The 17,447-nt window shown below is 50.2% G+C and overlaps 1 protein-coding gene across 1 annotated transcript in view; it reads left to right on the plus strand.

The window, feature by feature from the left end:
- The window catches only part of MYH11 (myosin heavy chain 11), a gene marked incomplete at both ends in the record, with an annotated part of 76,105 nt that overhangs the window by 33,711 nt on the left and 24,947 nt on the right, over positions 1-17,447 (plus strand). The window contains 13 exons of the mRNA XM_084251181.1: positions 1,908-1,971; positions 3,056-3,154; positions 6,042-6,185; positions 9,480-9,575; positions 10,728-10,846; positions 11,638-11,790; positions 12,685-12,858; positions 13,715-13,888; positions 14,320-14,434; positions 15,223-15,416; positions 16,750-16,871; positions 16,984-17,053; positions 17,221-17,381. Of these exons, the coding sequence (XP_084107307.1) occupies positions 1,908-1,971; positions 3,056-3,154; positions 6,042-6,185; positions 9,480-9,575; positions 10,728-10,846; positions 11,638-11,790; positions 12,685-12,858; positions 13,715-13,888; positions 14,320-14,434; positions 15,223-15,416; positions 16,750-16,871; positions 16,984-17,053; positions 17,221-17,381 (1,685 nt within the window). The remainder of the gene's footprint in view (positions 1-1,907; positions 1,972-3,055; positions 3,155-6,041; positions 6,186-9,479; positions 9,576-10,727; positions 10,847-11,637; positions 11,791-12,684; positions 12,859-13,714; positions 13,889-14,319; positions 14,435-15,222; positions 15,417-16,749; positions 16,872-16,983; positions 17,054-17,220; positions 17,382-17,447) is intronic.

Raw genomic sequence — 17,447 nt, forward strand, 5'->3', positions numbered from 1 at the left:
TCATATCCAAGAGTCATTTATTCAGCAAAACATGAATTGAGCACCTACTATGCACCAGGCACATACATCCTGCAGCAACTGCCTATTAAGCACCTACTGTGTCCAATCATTCTGATAGGCAGTTTGACACACACTATTCTCATTTTTCCATTTGCTGGGTTCATTCTTATTAAGCACCTACTGCATACTCAGCACCGAAGTAGTTTCTGGGTGAACAATTCAGGCTGGCTGCAGTCTTCCCAAAGCCATGGCGTATTTCAAGGAGGCAGGAGGCTCCCCCTTCCCACACACACACTCCTCCAAGCTCCCAGGGGCTCCCTTTTCTCACTGGATGTAGGAGCACCCGGAAAGGGGGCAGGTTTATGGTGCTCAGACAAGAAGTGTTTTATTGTGCAGAAGATGCAGTGGCCTCTGTAGGAGAATTCAAAAGATATTTTAATGAGGACAGGCTGTATCTGCATGCCAATAATGGGGGGACTGTGCTGATTATGGGGGTCCCTGGAACTGTCACTCGTGGGGTGGGACCCCATGGAAACCTCTTTTGCTCCCCATGACCAACTAATTATAACAAGTAATTGTGTCATGTCCTCTTATTTGACATCGGAGTTGCAGACCACACGGCTTGCTGCTGTCTGTTAACTCAGCCTGCATCACACCCTATGGGTGCTCGGGCTAGACCCCCGAAGACACGTGTCCCCTCATTCTGTGGCTGTGGCAGCTGCCAGTGCTGGCTGGTCCGGGGCGGGGGTGGGGGACAACACGAGGGCGACACTTTCCAAAATGATGCTGACTCTTAGGGAAGTTCAGATAGAAGCAAAGATCCGTTTGCTCCACAGTTACACCACCACGCCCTGCCATGTCTTTCTGTCTAAAACAGTTAGGGCCTAGGCTCAGCTGTCAGGCCTGTCACCTCTGGTACAGGTGGGACCTAGAAAGTCCAGGGGAAGGAGACAGTGCTTGGTGTCTGGGACTCTCCCGGTCACTGCCCAGCATCCTTGGCCCTGTCCACTGACAGCAGAAATGCCCACTGTCATGTCACAACCCCCCAGACGTCCCCATCCCCCACTGAGGAGCTCTGCAGGAGGTGGACTTTCCAGCGGGTCTTAAATAAGAGCAAATTCAACCCTGGAAATATCCTGGGAGAAGGGTGGCCAGAGGGAGTGACTCGAGAGGGCGCCCTCTGCAGTTGCAGTGACTTGGCCAAACCAGCCTCGGGGCTTCTGTCCTTGGGTCAGGCCCTGTTGCGGGCATCACGTTGGGGTGGGGAAGATGCGATCCTTTGTCAGCTAGTGAGAAAGCAGGACAGATGGATGCCACCAGATACAGGACCTGGCTGTCCTGGGTTTTCTGCCTGAGTGAGGCAGATAAGTTGGGCCTTGTCTCTGAGTAGAGAGATCGATGATCCTAGGAGGGTGGGGGGCATAGCCCAAACCTTCTACAGAACCCCCTTTGCCTGCTTGGAGGATTTTGTGGCTGCCTGGAGGCCTGTTCACCTGTCCCAAAGAAGAGGCTTAATTTGGACCTGATTGGATGAACTTGGACCTGATTGATGGGGTAGAGCAGGAGAGCCCCCCAAGTTGCGGGGAATTCTCTGGCCACCGGATGTAGTAAAAAGTCCTGCTACTTACCGCTGTCACATGGTGCAGGTCACACTGCCTCTCTCGGCCTCAGTTTCCTGCCTTTGGGATGGGGAGGGTCACTGCTATGGAGTCGAGATGTACAAGTGCTAAGTTCCTCTGTTGCTGGAAGACCCGAGAGAGACCCAGCTCCAAAGATGGTTCTTCCTCTGACAAGCCGACCCGTGAGATGCTGAATCTCTGGGTTTCCCCTGAAGGCCCCACCTGCCTGTGGTGGGACTGGGGGTGCTGGGATGGACCACAGTGTGAGCAGTGTTTTCCTGTTGGCAGGGCAAGTTCATCCGCATCAACTTCGACGTCACCGGCTATATCGTGGGAGCCAACATCGACACATGTATCCTTAGCGTGTAACATCTTCCTGGGAGATGCTGGCTGAAATGAGATGCTGCATGTCGAGCCCTGGGGGTGGGGCAGCAAGCTGGGTTTCCAGGTGATAGGACAGATGCTGAGGACACTGCTGTCCAGGCTGGACGTGGGCTCCTGTGGCTCAGGCAGCTGCTAGCAGCTTCCAGGGCGCCTGGAGCACAGGGCTGCTAAGTAGCTGGGCACGTGAACGCCCGGTCCTGTGACATCTGCTTATTGATCGGGACCCACATGGAGGAAATCCACCTGGTGCAGCAGCGCAACCGCCTACGTGCTCTCTCTGCCATCCCCGACACCCCCGGCTTCTATGCCCCCCACGGGAGAATAACCCTCTTTAACTAGGGGGACCTGTTGACGGTTTCCCCAGGTGAATTGGCTGGGTCGAGGTCACTCCTTGGGCCAGCATGGGTTCCCAGCACTGTGAAGCCCAGCCCCCTTACCTCGGTGTTTTAACCAACAGACACTTGGCTTTGCCACTTCCTAACTGTGCTCTTGGGGTGACTTCCCTTCCTGAGCATCAGTTTCCGTTTTTGAGAATGCAAATAAAATTTGCATGTTCTTCCTAGATGTCATGAGGCTGAAATGAAATAACACACGTCAAACACTCAGCACGGGGATCAAGAAGTTGTAGCGGGAGGAATGGTTTTCACTCTAATGTCTAAGCAGCTCACGCTGCGGACGACGAGAGGCCACGGTGGTGGTAGGGGAAACACTCCGCACCAAGCCGCCAGCCTCAGTCTTTCATCCTGAGGTCCTTTGACTCCTGTCTTTCTGTGCCTTTCCTTTCCCCTCTGTTCCCCTCCTTCTCTGTGGGCCTGGCTCCTGCCACCCACGGCCAGTGGGGCCCCTGAGCCAGGACTGGAAGGTCAAATGTGGGAATCAATCGTGGACACTTGGCTCCAGCTCCAAGGCGCTCCGCTGTCTCCACGCAGCCTCTCCTGGCCCCAGAGTTTCACCCCCAACTGCTGAGGTGACAGGGATGGGGGAAGGAGGCTAGCTCCCTGCAAGGGGGTTACCTGTGGAGTACCTGGAATTCTTAACTCCTCCCAAACCAGATTTGTTAGAAAAGTCCAGAGCCATTCGCCAAGCCAGAGATGAGCGGACCTTCCACATCTTTTACTACATGATTGCTGGGGCCAAGGAGAAGATGAAAAGTAAGTGACCAGTGAGGATGTATGTTGGGAGCCTTCAGCCCTGCCTTTATTATGACACAAGCTTTCCTGATTCGCTATTAGATAGATACTGACTTTGCCCAAGATTTCAGGGCAAGAATCCAGAATTTGGCCACCAAATGCATAATTCCTTGTCTCCTTCCAGTGAGTGCTTATGGCTGCTGTTGTCATTTTTTCTTTGATTATGAGATATTTTATTTATTTTTGTGTAGAAGAACTGAGGTATAGGCCAGAGGTGTGTGTGGGGGGGGTGAGAGGATTCACCAGAGACAGAGTGGGAAGCAGAACAGGCAGATTGACTGAAATACACCGCTGAGGGGAGAGGTCTGCTGCGCCATGTGGGTCAGCTCCCTGTGGGGGGTCAAACTGAGGCCATGAGGTGTGGTGGCTCTGAGACTTAACCCTTTAAGCCACCAGAGAGGCCCTTCTGCGTCATTCTTATATACTGAGTACCTACTGTGTGCATAGTAGGCTTCCAGGCCCCTTAGGCATCAGCTGATTCATCAAGTCCAACCAGGTCAGAAGATGCCAAGTCCAATTAGACACAAGTGGCACCTTCAAGAAAGGGAGGAAGACAACTGCCATGTTTGCCAGTTTGTAAAACTTGCAAGTATAGGCAAGTAAGATGTATTCCAGGTGTGCAGGGAATTTGAGGGACAGCGCAACTAAGCAAGTTCATTACACATGTTTTGAAATTGACTCTGGAGTGGCATTTGTAGGGCAGAGGTCAACACGCATGCATGTAAAGGTCCAGAGAGTGAATCTCCCGGTTGTGCGGTTTCTGCCTCAACCACCCAGCTCTGCCTCTGTCCTGCAGAAACAGCCAAGGGGCAGCTGTGTTACAGCAACACTTCATTTATAAGAATAGGCAGCCTGCTATCATTTGCTGACCTCTGTTGTAGGGAAAAAAGATTTCACAGAAATGCCTTCTACTGTATACAGATTTCAGAAATTTTACAGTCTAGACATGAAGTAATCCAGTTCTTAAAAGAATATACAAATCCTGTAACTGAAAAAGGATATATGGCAAGGAATATGGACACCAGATATGGTCTATATTCTCACAATATGTTTCAGTCCAAAATGTTATGAGATCAATATAAACTTTGCTTCCCATCAGTTTTGTGGCTCAGGATTATTTATTTTGGCTAAGAAAATAGGAATGTGCAGGTATCTTTGAGTTGATGGGGGGGTCACTCCCCCCACTAGGGGGAGACATTTATTATGTCCTCATTTATTATGCTCTGCTGGTAAGAGGTCGAGCAATTTTGGATAAAGAGGACAATGCTGACTTACCAGCAAGCAGGCAAACCATCAGCTACAGTGAGGAACACTCTGGGTGGCCCAGGGAGAAATGTTTCCATCCCTTCTTCTCTTTGTCAGCAAAGTCAGTATTTTGGTGACTTGGGTTTTGGCTTCATGTTTGCCTTGAATCTTCCATAAACTGGGCAAGGAGAAGGCTAACAGCCAAAATTCCTAGGGACCAGTTGCATTCTCGATGATGGATCTTGGAAGAGGTTAGGCTTTCAGAGCGAGTGCAATGTCCGTAACTTATCCACCATCTGGATAATGACGTTTTGGCCAAGAATCACAACCTTGTGACCTTATCTAGATCTCTCGATTAATCCAAAGGTTTGAAGTAACTGATGCTTTGGAGTCCATTTAGCCTCAAGTCTTTCAAGTAACTTCCAAATGACCTGACCCATCCAAGAACTTTGTTTAAAAAGAAAACTATTTTACTGACTTTTCCCCACAGCTATCATCAAATCCAGTCTAATTAAAACTTGTTCTGGAACAGGATTTGTGATGTGCTGGAGAGTGTCATAAAAGCAAATAGTACACGAAAAAGGGAAGTATAAATTTCAGGGAAATAGGGGGACTGTGTAGCCATAAGGCACCCCTGAATACATCCTGACAGAACACAATAGTTAATAGATACAATAATATAAACAAGAAATTGGCAAGTATTTTTGTTAAAGTGCCAGATGGTAAGTATTTTAGGCTTGGAGGACCATATGGTTTCTGTTGCAACTGCTCAAATCTGCCTCTGCAATGTGAGATCAGCCATAGACAACCGACGGAAACATGAGGGACCATGTTCCAATAAATCTTTATTTACACCAGCAGATGTGTTGGCCCCTGACATAAGCCTTATCTATTGATTGAACTAGAACTAGTTGGAGGACAGGGAGGGTGGTGAAAAGAGCTAAATCTTTATTCACCACAGCAGGAAGGTAATTGACAACATCTAATTTTGACATATCAAAAGAAGCCTATTTATAAGTGATATATGAACATAATATTATATACTATAAGCCTATTATATTTAGAGATAGTGGTAACTACCAGGAGAAACAGATATGAGAGATAAAAGCAGTGATTGTAGGGCAGGTAAGACTTGGAGAAGGGATGTGACAGAGAATGGTGTTTTTATTATAAACCCTTTATTAGTAACTGATTTTTAAGATTCATGTGTGTATCATATAGATTTTGATAAATGGATGCATGAAGATGGATCCAACTTTTCAAATGGGTTTGTTCCTGAAATCAGGTGCCTTTGGGCACTTGAGATAAAGGTGTCCTTTCCTCCAGGTAAATACAAACCCACATCTGAGGTCATGACTTAGGAAATGAGGCACAGGCTGGTTTTCAGCTGCCTGGCACCCTGGAGCGGTGCACAACTCGGGCCACTGGATGAGGCCAGTGATGGCTGGTGATGGCTTCTATGCAATGAAGCAGAGGGAAGGTTTTTAAGTGAGTCTTAGGGAAGGGGGAGAAGTTGTGATGGCGCCAGACCCTCAACCAGGTTGCTGTCTCCTGCTCAAAGCAGAATTGTGTCTTTCTGACCACCCTCTTCCTCTCCTTCTAGACGACTTGCTTTTGGAGGGCTTCAGCAACTACACCTTCCTCTCCAATGGCTACGTGCCCATCCCGGCTGCCCAGGACGACGAGATGTTCCAGGAGACCCTGGAGGCCATGGGGATCATGGGCTTCAATGAAGAGGAGCAGCTGGGTGAGTATCGCCGCGAGTCCAGGTCCAGGGAGGAGGACTGGATGCGTGTTCTTGGTGCACTGGAACCAGTTAGGGACTCATCTCTGGTCAGGACAGATTTCTGTTCTTTGAATTCCCTACCTCCTCAGAAACAGAGAGAGAGAGAAGGAAAGGAACATTCCTTCAAGGGTTTACTGGTGTTTTTGAAAAGTTGCTGCATCACTTGGGGTTCTTGCAGTGGCAAGTGACCCAAATTAGCTTATGTGAAAAGGAAAATGATTCACTCATAGAGCTGAAAGTTCAGGGAGACTGGTTTCAGGCTCAAAGACATCTCTGGAATGTGGCTTCTCAACAGGATTGTCTTTTTTTTTTTAAATATATTTTACTTATTTATGCATACAAGAACTAGGGTGTAGGCCAGAGGAACAGGGGGTGAGAGGATTCACCAGAGGCAGAGTGGGGAGCAGAACAGGCAGATCCACTGAAATGCACTGCTGAGGGGATCAGCAGGTGAGACAGGAGAGGTCTGCTGTGCCATGTGGGTCAGCTCCCTGGCCGGGGTCAAGCTCATGCTGCAGTGGCTGGCAATTGCTTGATGGTGCTGAGACTTTAACCCCTGCATCACCAGGGAGACCCTAAACAGGATTGTCTTTAGGAAGTTTCTTGGCAGCAAAATGGCTGCTGCAGCTCCAGCCCTTACATCTTTGGGTTTACATCCAGCAGAAAAAAAGCAGAGTGGATTCCCTGCTGGAGTCTCTAAATGGACTCTTGGTGCTTGGTCCACATTGATGTGCTTGCTGTTCACTGTTGCCAAGGCTGAGGAAAACTCTGGGTAGTGTGTCATAGCCTCTGTTCCATTCTTGGAGCTGGAGGTAGAGTTTGCCGGCCTTCTCAAGAATAGGAGGGCAGAGGAGAGGAGAGGGGCATTGACTGAGGCAGTGGGTTAGCTGGCTCTTCTTGGAGAAGTCCTAGCATAGACCAGTGAGGACCATGTCATCAACCATGACCAAGACACACGTTCAGTCCTGAGAACAGGAAAAACTCAAGGAGATATTCTTGGTTTCTACACGGTGCTCCATGAAATACTTTTCCACATTAGATGTGCCCCAGTGTTCAAGGTTAATTTCTTTTGAGAAACCAGAACAAGATCGTGGAAAATTTCCCTCCCTTCCCACGCACAACCCCCCCCCCCTCAGAGCCCCAGAATAGCACAAAGGCTTAAATGCAGTGGGCAGGGAGGGACAGTGCTTCCCAAGATGACCTGGGGCCCAGAAAGAGAAGCTTCCATGGATCAGTTGACAAATGGACAGTGTTTGTGGGTTTTGGCTGGGGCCCCACAGCAGGCTAACAGGACCCCTTCCCGAATGATTCGGGTTCTTCAAGAGCGGTGCATTGTATTTGAAACACACATCCATTTTGCTTCAGGAATAAAACAACAACAACAATGAATGATTAAGCACTTGCTATGAGCCAGGCATTTCCAAAATCCTCCTCCATTTAACCATAACACGGTGTTCAGTTTTATTTAAAGAACAGAAAACTGCAACAAACTAAAAATATGTATTGGTAAAGAATTTATTACTCTTTGACCTTAGGAAAGAAAACAAGGGAGTCATTTAAATTGCTTTAGAATAACCTTGACTTCCCCAGAAATGCTTCTGATTTGCTTAAAGGTATCAGCTGCCAAAGCAAGAAGCTAAGTGTTTTGTATGTATTAATATCACAACAACCCTGTGAAGTGACTGTTGCTGTCCCCAATTGGCAGGTGAGGAAACTGAGGCATAGAGGTGTGAAGGGACTTGTCCCAGAACAAGGGTTGCTGGTGGAGCTGAGACCACATTGCTAGGATGTGATATTGCTGTTCTCCTTGTATTTGTTTTTACTGTCGCCCTCTATTTATGGCAAGGGAAACTGACTTTTCTCTTAAGATAAAGTTTCCTCTGAAAGTGAATTGAAGGAAAGAGATGTGATTTTAAAGAAAGGTTAGGGGGGCCTCCCCGGTGGTGCAGCAGTTGAGCGCTGGATTGCGAAGCTGCTCTCAGCCTCTGCAGTGCTGGTTCGATCCCCAGCTGCCAGGCAAGGGTCACACTTGGCGCGCAGACCTCTCCTGCCGTGCCCGCTGCTCCCCTTAGCAGTGTATTTCGTCAGTCTGCCTGTTCTGTTCCCCACTCTGGCTCTGGTGAATTCTCTCACCCTCCCATGCTTCTGACTGAACCCAGTGCTTGTATAAATAAATAAATAAATCTTAAAAAAAAAAAAAAAGGTTAGGGGAGTAACAGAGCAGATGGCACCAGGTAGAATCAGCTTTAAGGTGCCCAGTGCCTGTGGGCATGGTATGGCAGTGCCAACCCTTCCCAAAGGGGCTGAAGGTGAGAAAGGATCCAGGGGTCTGGAAACAAATTACTTTATCTGGAGACAACTGGACAAGTGAGAAAAATTTCCTTCTCCTTTACTCTAATACAAGGGTCTTGCTCAGCCAGAATATGGTAAGAAGTACAGGTTTGGATTTTCAAAAAATACCTTCTGTTGACATAATTTACATTTAAAAAATTGTAAGTGTAGTTAGATGGTGCTTTACAGACAAGACACAGCTCTGCAACTATCACCCATTTTAATCTAGAGAAAACCAGCAGCAACCCCTCCCACACACACCCCCCAGCTCCACTAAAGTTCCCCCAAATCAAAGATAACCATTATCTGGACTTCTCACAACATAGTTTCTCCCGTTCTTGAGCTTTCTAAAAATGGACTTATATGGCATGTTCTTGTTTGCACTCTGGCATCTTTTGCCCAGCATTTTTGTTGATGAGATACAGCCATTGTGTTGTTTGCAGTTGTAAATCATTCATTCTCCTTGCTGTATGAAGAGGTTGGCAGGGTTCTCTGCATACGGCTGGATAGTAAGCACTTGAGCCTCTGCAAGCTGTGCAGCTCCTTAAGCCCATTCACCTGCAGGATGCAAGTGTAGGATGCAAGCAGCTGCAGGCAACCTGTGAGGGGCTGAGGACTATGAGTTCTGATAAAACTTTATTTACAACTGCAAGCAGTGGGCCGGATCTGGTCCACAGGCTGTGGTCTGCCACAGCATCCCCTGGTAGTCCAAGAGTGTTAGCAACCATCTGAAAATATTGTTTCCCCCACTGCCAGGTCGGGCTTTCTCCCATTAGCAGAGAATTAGGGTAGCATGACTTTCTCTGTAAAGCTCAGGACTGAGTCTCTTTAAGGGAAAGGCTGGCTGGGAACCCCCATGACTCCCATACTCCAGACCTCCAGAGACCTTGGCTTTGACTCAATCTGCCCTTCTCCTCACCTCAGCTATACTGAAGGTGGTGTCGTCCGTCCTGCAGCTTGGAAACATTGTCTTCAAGAAGGAAAGAAACACAGACCAGGCGTCCATGCCAGATAACACAGGTACCCACCCCCTTCCCCCTGGCAGTGATGACTTGGGGTGATGGGAGGGAGGGTCACTATAGGTATTGGGTTATTTTTCTGGATGAGCGAGTCTGGCAATAATTAGCAAGCGCTAAGCTGGGTTATTATCAGACTTCCCTCCTCTTACAAACTTTTCACTGCTGTGGATCCTGTGCTGGGAAGTACTTGAATCAGGTGGGGTGGAGGGAGGAGAACGAATTATTTTTGACCAGACAGGATCCTTTGGGGGCATCTTTCCTAAATCCCGCCGCCCCCCTTCTTGTTTAATATTTTTTGAGCACATACTGAGTGCCTGGGCTGGGATACAGTGGGGGCAGGACAGAAAAATCTCCATTTCTTACGGCACCTCCTGGCTTGCTGGGAAACAGATCTCAAGTTCCCCGGTAGATGGAGACACTAGGTCAACTACACGGTGCCCAGTAAATTAGCATTTCAGATCAACAGCGAACACTTTTTAGGGCAAGTATGTCCAATGCAATATACGGGACATCCTTATACTAAAAAGTTGTTCTTTCTTTATCTGAAATTCAAGTTTAACTTGCGACCTCATTCCTTTAACTGCTATTTGGGATTTCACTTGACAAAAATACTATTCTATATCGATTTGCTCCCATAATAGTGGACATTTTTTCCCATTATTTTGCCACTACAAATGGTGCTGCAAAAACCTCTTGGCAGAGTGAAACAAATGATTATGGAATGGTTAATACCCGGCAGACTCTATGTTCCTGACCTTATTTAACCCCATCGACAACCGCACAGGTTCCAAGTAGCTGAACTTGTCTTACAAGCTGAGAAAAGCAAGAATCCAGGAAGTTGAATAGGTTTTCCAAAAGCACATTGAAGGCATCAGCTAGGGGGCAAGGATTTGAACAGAAAACTCTCTGACCCTAAACCCCCAGTTGGCTCATCCTTCCATCCCACTCCTGCCAGCGCCTCTTAGCAAAACTTTAGGGGTGAGGTCACTAATGCCCCAGTTCTCAGGACTCTATCCCGCTGTGTCCATAGCCATTGTGCTCTGTCTCCTCAAGCAAAACCAATCTGCAGACTACAAATTTCTCATGTCAGGGGGCTTCCTCCCCAAGACTTCTCTTTCGTGATACACTTAATATGCCTTTTTTCTCCATCCAGCCGCTCAGAAAGTCTGCCACCTTGCGGGAATTAATGTGACGGATTTCACCAGAGCCATTCTAACCCCACGTATCAAAGTCGGGCGGGATGTGGTACAGAAAGCTCAGACAAAGGAACAGGTAACGATGTGCTTCCCGTTACTCTGCCTTTTCCTGCAGAATCTTCTGTTCATCTTCATCTATCCACCCATTCATCCATCTGTCCATTCATGCATGCATCCTTCTTGCTGTATTCCTCTGTCCATCCATCAGATCATCCATCTGTCCACCCATCCATCAATTCATCTGTGCACCTTCATCTCTCCATCCATCCATTCACCCATGCATCTATGCATCCACCCGCCCATTCATATATTCATCCATTCACCTATTTATCCATCTACTCATCCATCTTTTATCCATCCATCCATTCCTCCAGCCAGCCAGCCAGCCAGCTATCCATATCTTTATCCATCATCTACCCAATACTAGAATATTCAAAGTCCCAGGTGAGGTTTTGAAGATGAAACACTGGATGAGAACACCAAAGCCCCTCATCCATCACCTTAGCCTGCTCTCTCAGTTGTAAATACAGGGGAACAAAGAGATTTTTCTTTGCAAGTGATAGTATGTGCTTTCTAGAAGCAGGACTGACCACCTCCAGATGATCCCTGGGATGGAACAGGCTCCAATCTGTTCCAAGACCCTCCAGAAAGTGTTCATTTATCACAAATGGGCATTCCCTTAGGTCTGACCACTTATCCCTACTGCTACTTTTCTACTGGTTGTAGATATGATACAACTTTCCTTTTTGGTTTATTTTTAAAAGACTGACTGTAGGTAAGGGAGAAAATAAAAATCTGAACCAACGGCCAGTCTCCTGCTAAAACATAGCCCTTGGAAATAACCGCACCCCCTTGCGCCCACTGCAGGCCGACTTCGCCATAGAGGCTCTGGCCAAGGCCACTTACGAGCGCCTTTTCCGATGGATTCTTGGCCGTGTGAACAAAGCCCTGGATAAGACCCACCGGCAAGGAGCTTCATTCCTGGGGATCCTGGACATTGCTGGATTTGAGATCTTTGAGGTACAGCCTGGCAGATCACAACAGCCCTGGTTTTGGTTCTCTGGAGTCAAGCCTCCCTTCGGAGAAATCTTTATTTGGGAGAAAGGCAAGCAGATGGCTACTAGGGGTAGGGGCCATCTAGTTAAGGTTAGATCCCAAAGGGTGTAATAGCGAATGTCTTGGCTTGTGGAACTGAGACACCAGGGGTACAGGTGGATCCAACAGGCGGGATCTGATCTGCCCTCTCTGTCCTCAACCTTCCTCCACAATGGCTTCTCTCTCAAGTGGGTTCACCCCCTCATAGTGGCAAGATGGCCGCAGCCCTAGATTGCTTCTCAGCAACCCTGGAAGTTCCAACTAGGTCTAGCTGTTTTCATCAGTTCCAACCAAACTCCTGGAGTCGCATCCCATGGGCCTTCACTCACCTGAGCTGGGCTGTGTGCTCGCCTCAAACCCAGCCCTGCTCTCAGGGCCTTCAGTACTTCATGAAGCATAGACATGGCCCCTGGCTCCTGCCCCAAGAGTCAGAGGGCAGTTCTCAGTGGCAGGGCAGGTGTTGCGATGGGCAGGCGTTCCAAAACATCTCCTGTGGAATTACTCCCATTCTGAGCCTCAGTTTCCACATCTGTCAAATGGAGATGCTCAATTACCTTATGTGACAATTCTCTCTCTAAACCATTGTGCAGGTGAAGGAGATTAGTAACCTTTAAAAATGTATTTTTGGCCATGCGGCATGAGAATGGCTGAGCATGAGAATGGCTGACCCTGTGGACTCTGGGGGGGGGCCCTTGTTGGAGCCTCTGTCCTCTGTGGGTGCTGAGATGGAAGAACAGGCTGGAAAAAAAGGCATCAGGCCAAAGAGCTCCTTCTCTGGGCCCTGACCGCGCTCTTACTGGCCGCCCTTCCTGTGCGCAGGTGAACTCCTTCGAGCAGCTGTGCATCAACTACACCAATGAGAAGCTGCAGCAGCTCTTCAACCACACCATGTTCATCCTGGAGCAGGAGGAGTACCAGCGCGAGGGCATCGAGTGGAACTTCATTGACTTCGGGCTGGACCTGCAGCCCTGCATCGAGCTCATCGAGCGGCCGGTGAGAGTCCACGTCTCACTCGTGTGCGTGCGTGGCCTCCGCAGCCGCCAGGTGGACCCGGCACGCCCTCCTTTCTCTGTTCCCTCCCTCCTCCTTCTCCTTTCTTCTTCATTCCTTCCCTTTCCTTCTCTCTCAACCATTCATTCCCAAAGGTGGGAATCCTTGTTATGCTCACTGATGGATCCCAAACTCCTAGAACCACACACACAGTAGGTGCACAAGCAATCACTTTTGAGTGAGTTCCTACTGTGTGCTGGGCCCTCTTAGGGGCTAGGGTTGCAACCGTGAGCAAGACGGACATAGTCCCCGCCTGGAGGAGCAGGCAATGAAACTAGACAGACAAAGCAACTAAAATTCTGGAAAAGGCCCCTGTGGAGAATGATTTCGGGAGGAGCAATCAAGAAACACTTCTCTCATTCAAGCCAAAAAAGGGAAGACCATTCTGACAGAGCAAGCGCACATTTGGCAGTGCTCCTGACAGCTTGGTTTACACTGTCTCAGCCACAGGGAAGCACTTTCCTAAGAGGAACCCTGAGTTGAATTTAAACGTAAAACGAGGAATTCCTTTCCTAACGTGACATCTTTGTGATGTTGTGTGTTGCCCACTAGGGGGCAGCAGCCAAGATACGGTCTGTGGATGCCCGCCCTGCATTCCCAAGGCCGGGCCCCTGGACTTCGGGTAACTGAAGGCTAGTTCTGCAGGGAGAGCGGAGGGTATGAACCCATCTTTCTATGCAGGCAGGCACAGTACTAGGGCGAGGGCTGCCTCTGCATGTGTTTGTGTGGCCAGCTTCTCCCGGCCAGCTTCAGACTCGGGTGCCCCCGGCTGTGACCAGGCCCCACTTGTCTCCCACAGAACAACCCCCCAGGTGTGCTGGCCCTGCTGGACGAGGAGTGCTGGTTCCCCAAAGCCACGGACAAGTCTTTCGTGGAGAAGCTGTGCTCGGAGCAAGGCAACCACCCCAAATTTCAGAAGCCCAAGCAGCTCAAGGACAAAACCGAGTTCTCTATTATCCACTATGCCGGGAAGGTACCAGCCGCCATCCCCAGGGCCCCCTCTGTCTTGGGGGACGTGGGCGGGATGCTCAGAGTAGGAGCAACTCGGGAATGGCAGAACCCACCTGCTGTACCCCCAGCTTGTCCTGTCTGTGATGTGCAGAAGCATCTGTGTAGGGCAAAGCCTTGCCTGCATTAGCCTCTCTAACTTATCCTGACTGTGGTGACCAGGCAGGGAACAGAGTCGGGGCTCCCCAGCAATGGCTGCTGATGCCATACTGTGTGCAGTGCCCTTCACAACCCGATCCTTCCTCTCTGGTGGTGTCTGTGGGTCCCCATCATGGCGACCACTACGTAATTTCCTCTGCGAGCTCAGACGATCTGGAGGGAAACGGGAGGACTCGGGCCCTGCCCTTGCCAGTGAGTGGAGCAGAAGTGTCTGACTGATGGGGTGGCCCTTGGCAGGTGGACTACAATGCCAGTGCCTGGCTGACCAAGAACATGGACCCGCTGAACGACAACGTGACGTCCCTCCTCAACGCCTCCTCGGATAAGTTTGTGGCTGACCTGTGGAAGGACGGTAAGCACCCCCCAGCCACGGGACTGAGCACCCAGAGTCTTCCACCTCCTTCCGGCTGCTGCTGATTCCCACGTCTGCTCCAGGGTGGGGGGGCTGGCTGTGGGTGTCACCCAGAGGACAGTGCTCGCAGGTGCTGGCGATATCTTAGTGACACATTCAGCCGCTTCTGGAGGGGTGACCTCCAGGTCCCTCCACCTCCATCTGGTCCCCAGGGAGATGCTCCTGAGTCAGGGCTCAGGTATTGACAGGGAGTAGCAGCAAGGCATGGTGAATTAGAGCTCCCCCTCTTACCCACCCTCTACATCTAGAGTCCAAAGCCTTACCTCTGTCTTACTCTGCCAGCTTCTCAACAATATTTGTTGGCCAGTGAAGGGCTGAAGACAGGCAGGGAGGTAAGCACTTCACTTAACAAGACTTATTTGCTTATTCTTGCCCTTGGAGGCAGAAGCTATTATTATGCCCATTTTGTAGAAGGAGAAATTGAGGCACAAAATGGTGCTGGGTCAAGGCAGTGGCAAGAATAGAATGTACTGCCCAGTCTCTGCGACCCCCCAGAGAGAGTTGGTCCTTTTTGTCACTCAGGAGCTTGGGCATGTCCCAAATAGATAACACTGGAAAGTGGCCCCACCACTGATCCTTACCTGGAGGGATGTCATTGCCTGGCAGAGAAAAAGAAGGGGGGACAGTGCCTACCCAAGTGATACTGGGGACCCATGACACCACCCTGGCCCTCTTGCCTATTGTGGGGGTGTGGGCAGAGGCTGAGCCTGCTTTGCATGTGCCCCCAGTGGACCGCATCGTGGGGCTGGACCAGATGGCCAAGATGACAGAGAGCTCGCTGCCCAGCGCCTCCAAGACCAAGAAGGGCATGTTCCGCACGGTGGGCCAGCTGTACAAGGAGCAGCTGGGGAAGCTGATGACCACGCTGCGCAACACCACGCCCAACTTCGTGCGCTGCATCATCCCCAACCACGAGAAGAGGGTGAGGGCCTGCCCAGCAGCTTGGGTCATCAGTGTCCCCTCTGGATAGAGCTTAAGGGGGCTGCTGGGGAGGGGAAGGCAGACCAGGGCAGAGGGGCAGGAGGAAAGCTTGATCCCCCACCCACCCCGAGGACTCAGTCTGACCTGGAAGGAGGGTTGTCTGAACGTGGTGCCTGTTCCCCACCCTGGAGGCACAAGAAGGCAAGGGAGGGAGGGAGTTGCTGCCCAAGGTATCAAGTTACTCTGTTCCTAAGTCCAGTCAGTATTTACTGAGCTCTGCTGGGCCAGATGCTGGGGCTACAAATCTGAATAAATTGTAGTCCTTGCCTGCAGGTTTCTCACAAACTAGTGCAGAGGTGCTCAGCCATTGTGACCTCCAAGGTAGCTTTGGCTACATATTGAGATGTTTTTGGAGGGTCTGCTGCTGGCACCCAGTGCATGGAGAGCAGGGAGGTGCTAACCACCCCACAGTGGCCAGGACAGCAGGGAATCACCCAGCCTGAGATGTCAGCAGCGCTGGACTTGTGAGAGAGCCAGTGGAAAGGCTCCTGTAGACACTCAAGCTAGTAACCAGGTTGTAATATGGTAAATTATGGGAACGCTGAAGAGCTCGACCTTCCACTCCAGCCTGAGGACTCAGAGAAGTCTTGTTAGAAACATTAAGTAGGCATCAAAACAAGACAAAGAAAAAGGAATAAGTAGCCATCAGTTTGGTGAAGCAGAAGGTAGGGTGGGGAGGGCATTCAAGGCAGAAGGACCGACCAGAGTGTGCCAATGGGAAATGTTGGATCCAGGTAAGAAAAAAAGAGGCTGTTTGCTTCATGTTGACATGTGATGGTGTGAGCTAGGGGTTAGATCATGGTGCTCCTTGTGGGTGGACCAGAACTTGTCTGTTTTTCTAGAGGATCCATTGCTTTAAAAAGCAGGGGTAGGTCACAATCAGATTTATTATTTTAGAAACCAATGGGGGGAGTGCCAGGACAGGGGTGGGATGACCCAGTGGGAGGCTGGTAGCTCTCTGGGCAGAAGGCAATGGTGAGTGCATGGCAGTGGTGATGGCAGTGGAGAGAAGTCGTGGGTTGGGAGCCTCAGAAATAGAGGCTGGTGATGGACAGAAAGTGAGAGAGAGGGAGGTGATAAGGCAGAAGCCCCAGTTTCAAGCCAGGTGATGCTAGTGCCACCAAGTAGAGGAGAGCTGGCACCTGAAACCTTACTTGGTGCCTCTCTGTTAATCCTCAGTGGCCTGGCGAGGTGGGTCACCCAGGCCTGAGAGTCAGGGCTCGCTGCTTCCATGTCCCGGTCCCCATGGTCTGCTGCCCATTCTACCTTTGCAGTCCGGCAAGCTCGATGCCTTCCTGGTGCTGGAGCAGCTGCGGTGCAACGGGGTGTTAGAAGGCATCCGCATCTGCCGTCAGGGCTTCCCCAACAGGATCGTCTTCCAGGAGTTCCGCCAACGGTGAGCCTGGTGGGGGCAGTTACAGGTGGGGCAGTGGGTGAGCAAGGCTGGGTGGAGGACAGAAGCTGGAGAGGTGCTCAGTGGGTTACTCCTTCCTTGCCTGTGTCTCCAGCTATGAGATCCTGGCCGCGAATGCCATCCCCAAAGGCTTCATGGATGGGAAGCAAGCCTGCATTCTCATGGTGAGCCCAACCCCTCCCGAGACATCAAGCTGCAGCCCCCCCAGCCTCTGGGCCTTCTGCCAGGAGCTGCTGCAGCTGGGGCCCAACTGAAACACACCACCCCTCGACCCTCCCCAGCCAAGTGGCACAGCGGAAAACAGGGACTCTCATCTTCCTTCCTTCTGCAGATCAAAGCCCTCGAGCTTGACCCCAACTTGTACAGGATTGGGCAGAGCAAAATCTTCTTCCGAACCGGGGTCCTGGCCCACCTGGAAGAGGAGCGAGACTTGAAAATCACTGATGTCATCATGGCTTTCCAGGCCATGTGTCGTGGCTACCTGGCCAGAAAGTAAAGACCCACATTCTTGCTTCCCCACAAGCACAGACTAGAAATGCAAACTCTTGGGGGGCTTTC

Source organism: Talpa europaea (assembly GCF_964194135.1).
Source record: "Talpa europaea genome assembly, chromosome: 12".
Taxonomy (NCBI): domain Eukaryota; kingdom Metazoa; phylum Chordata; class Mammalia; order Eulipotyphla; family Talpidae; genus Talpa; species Talpa europaea.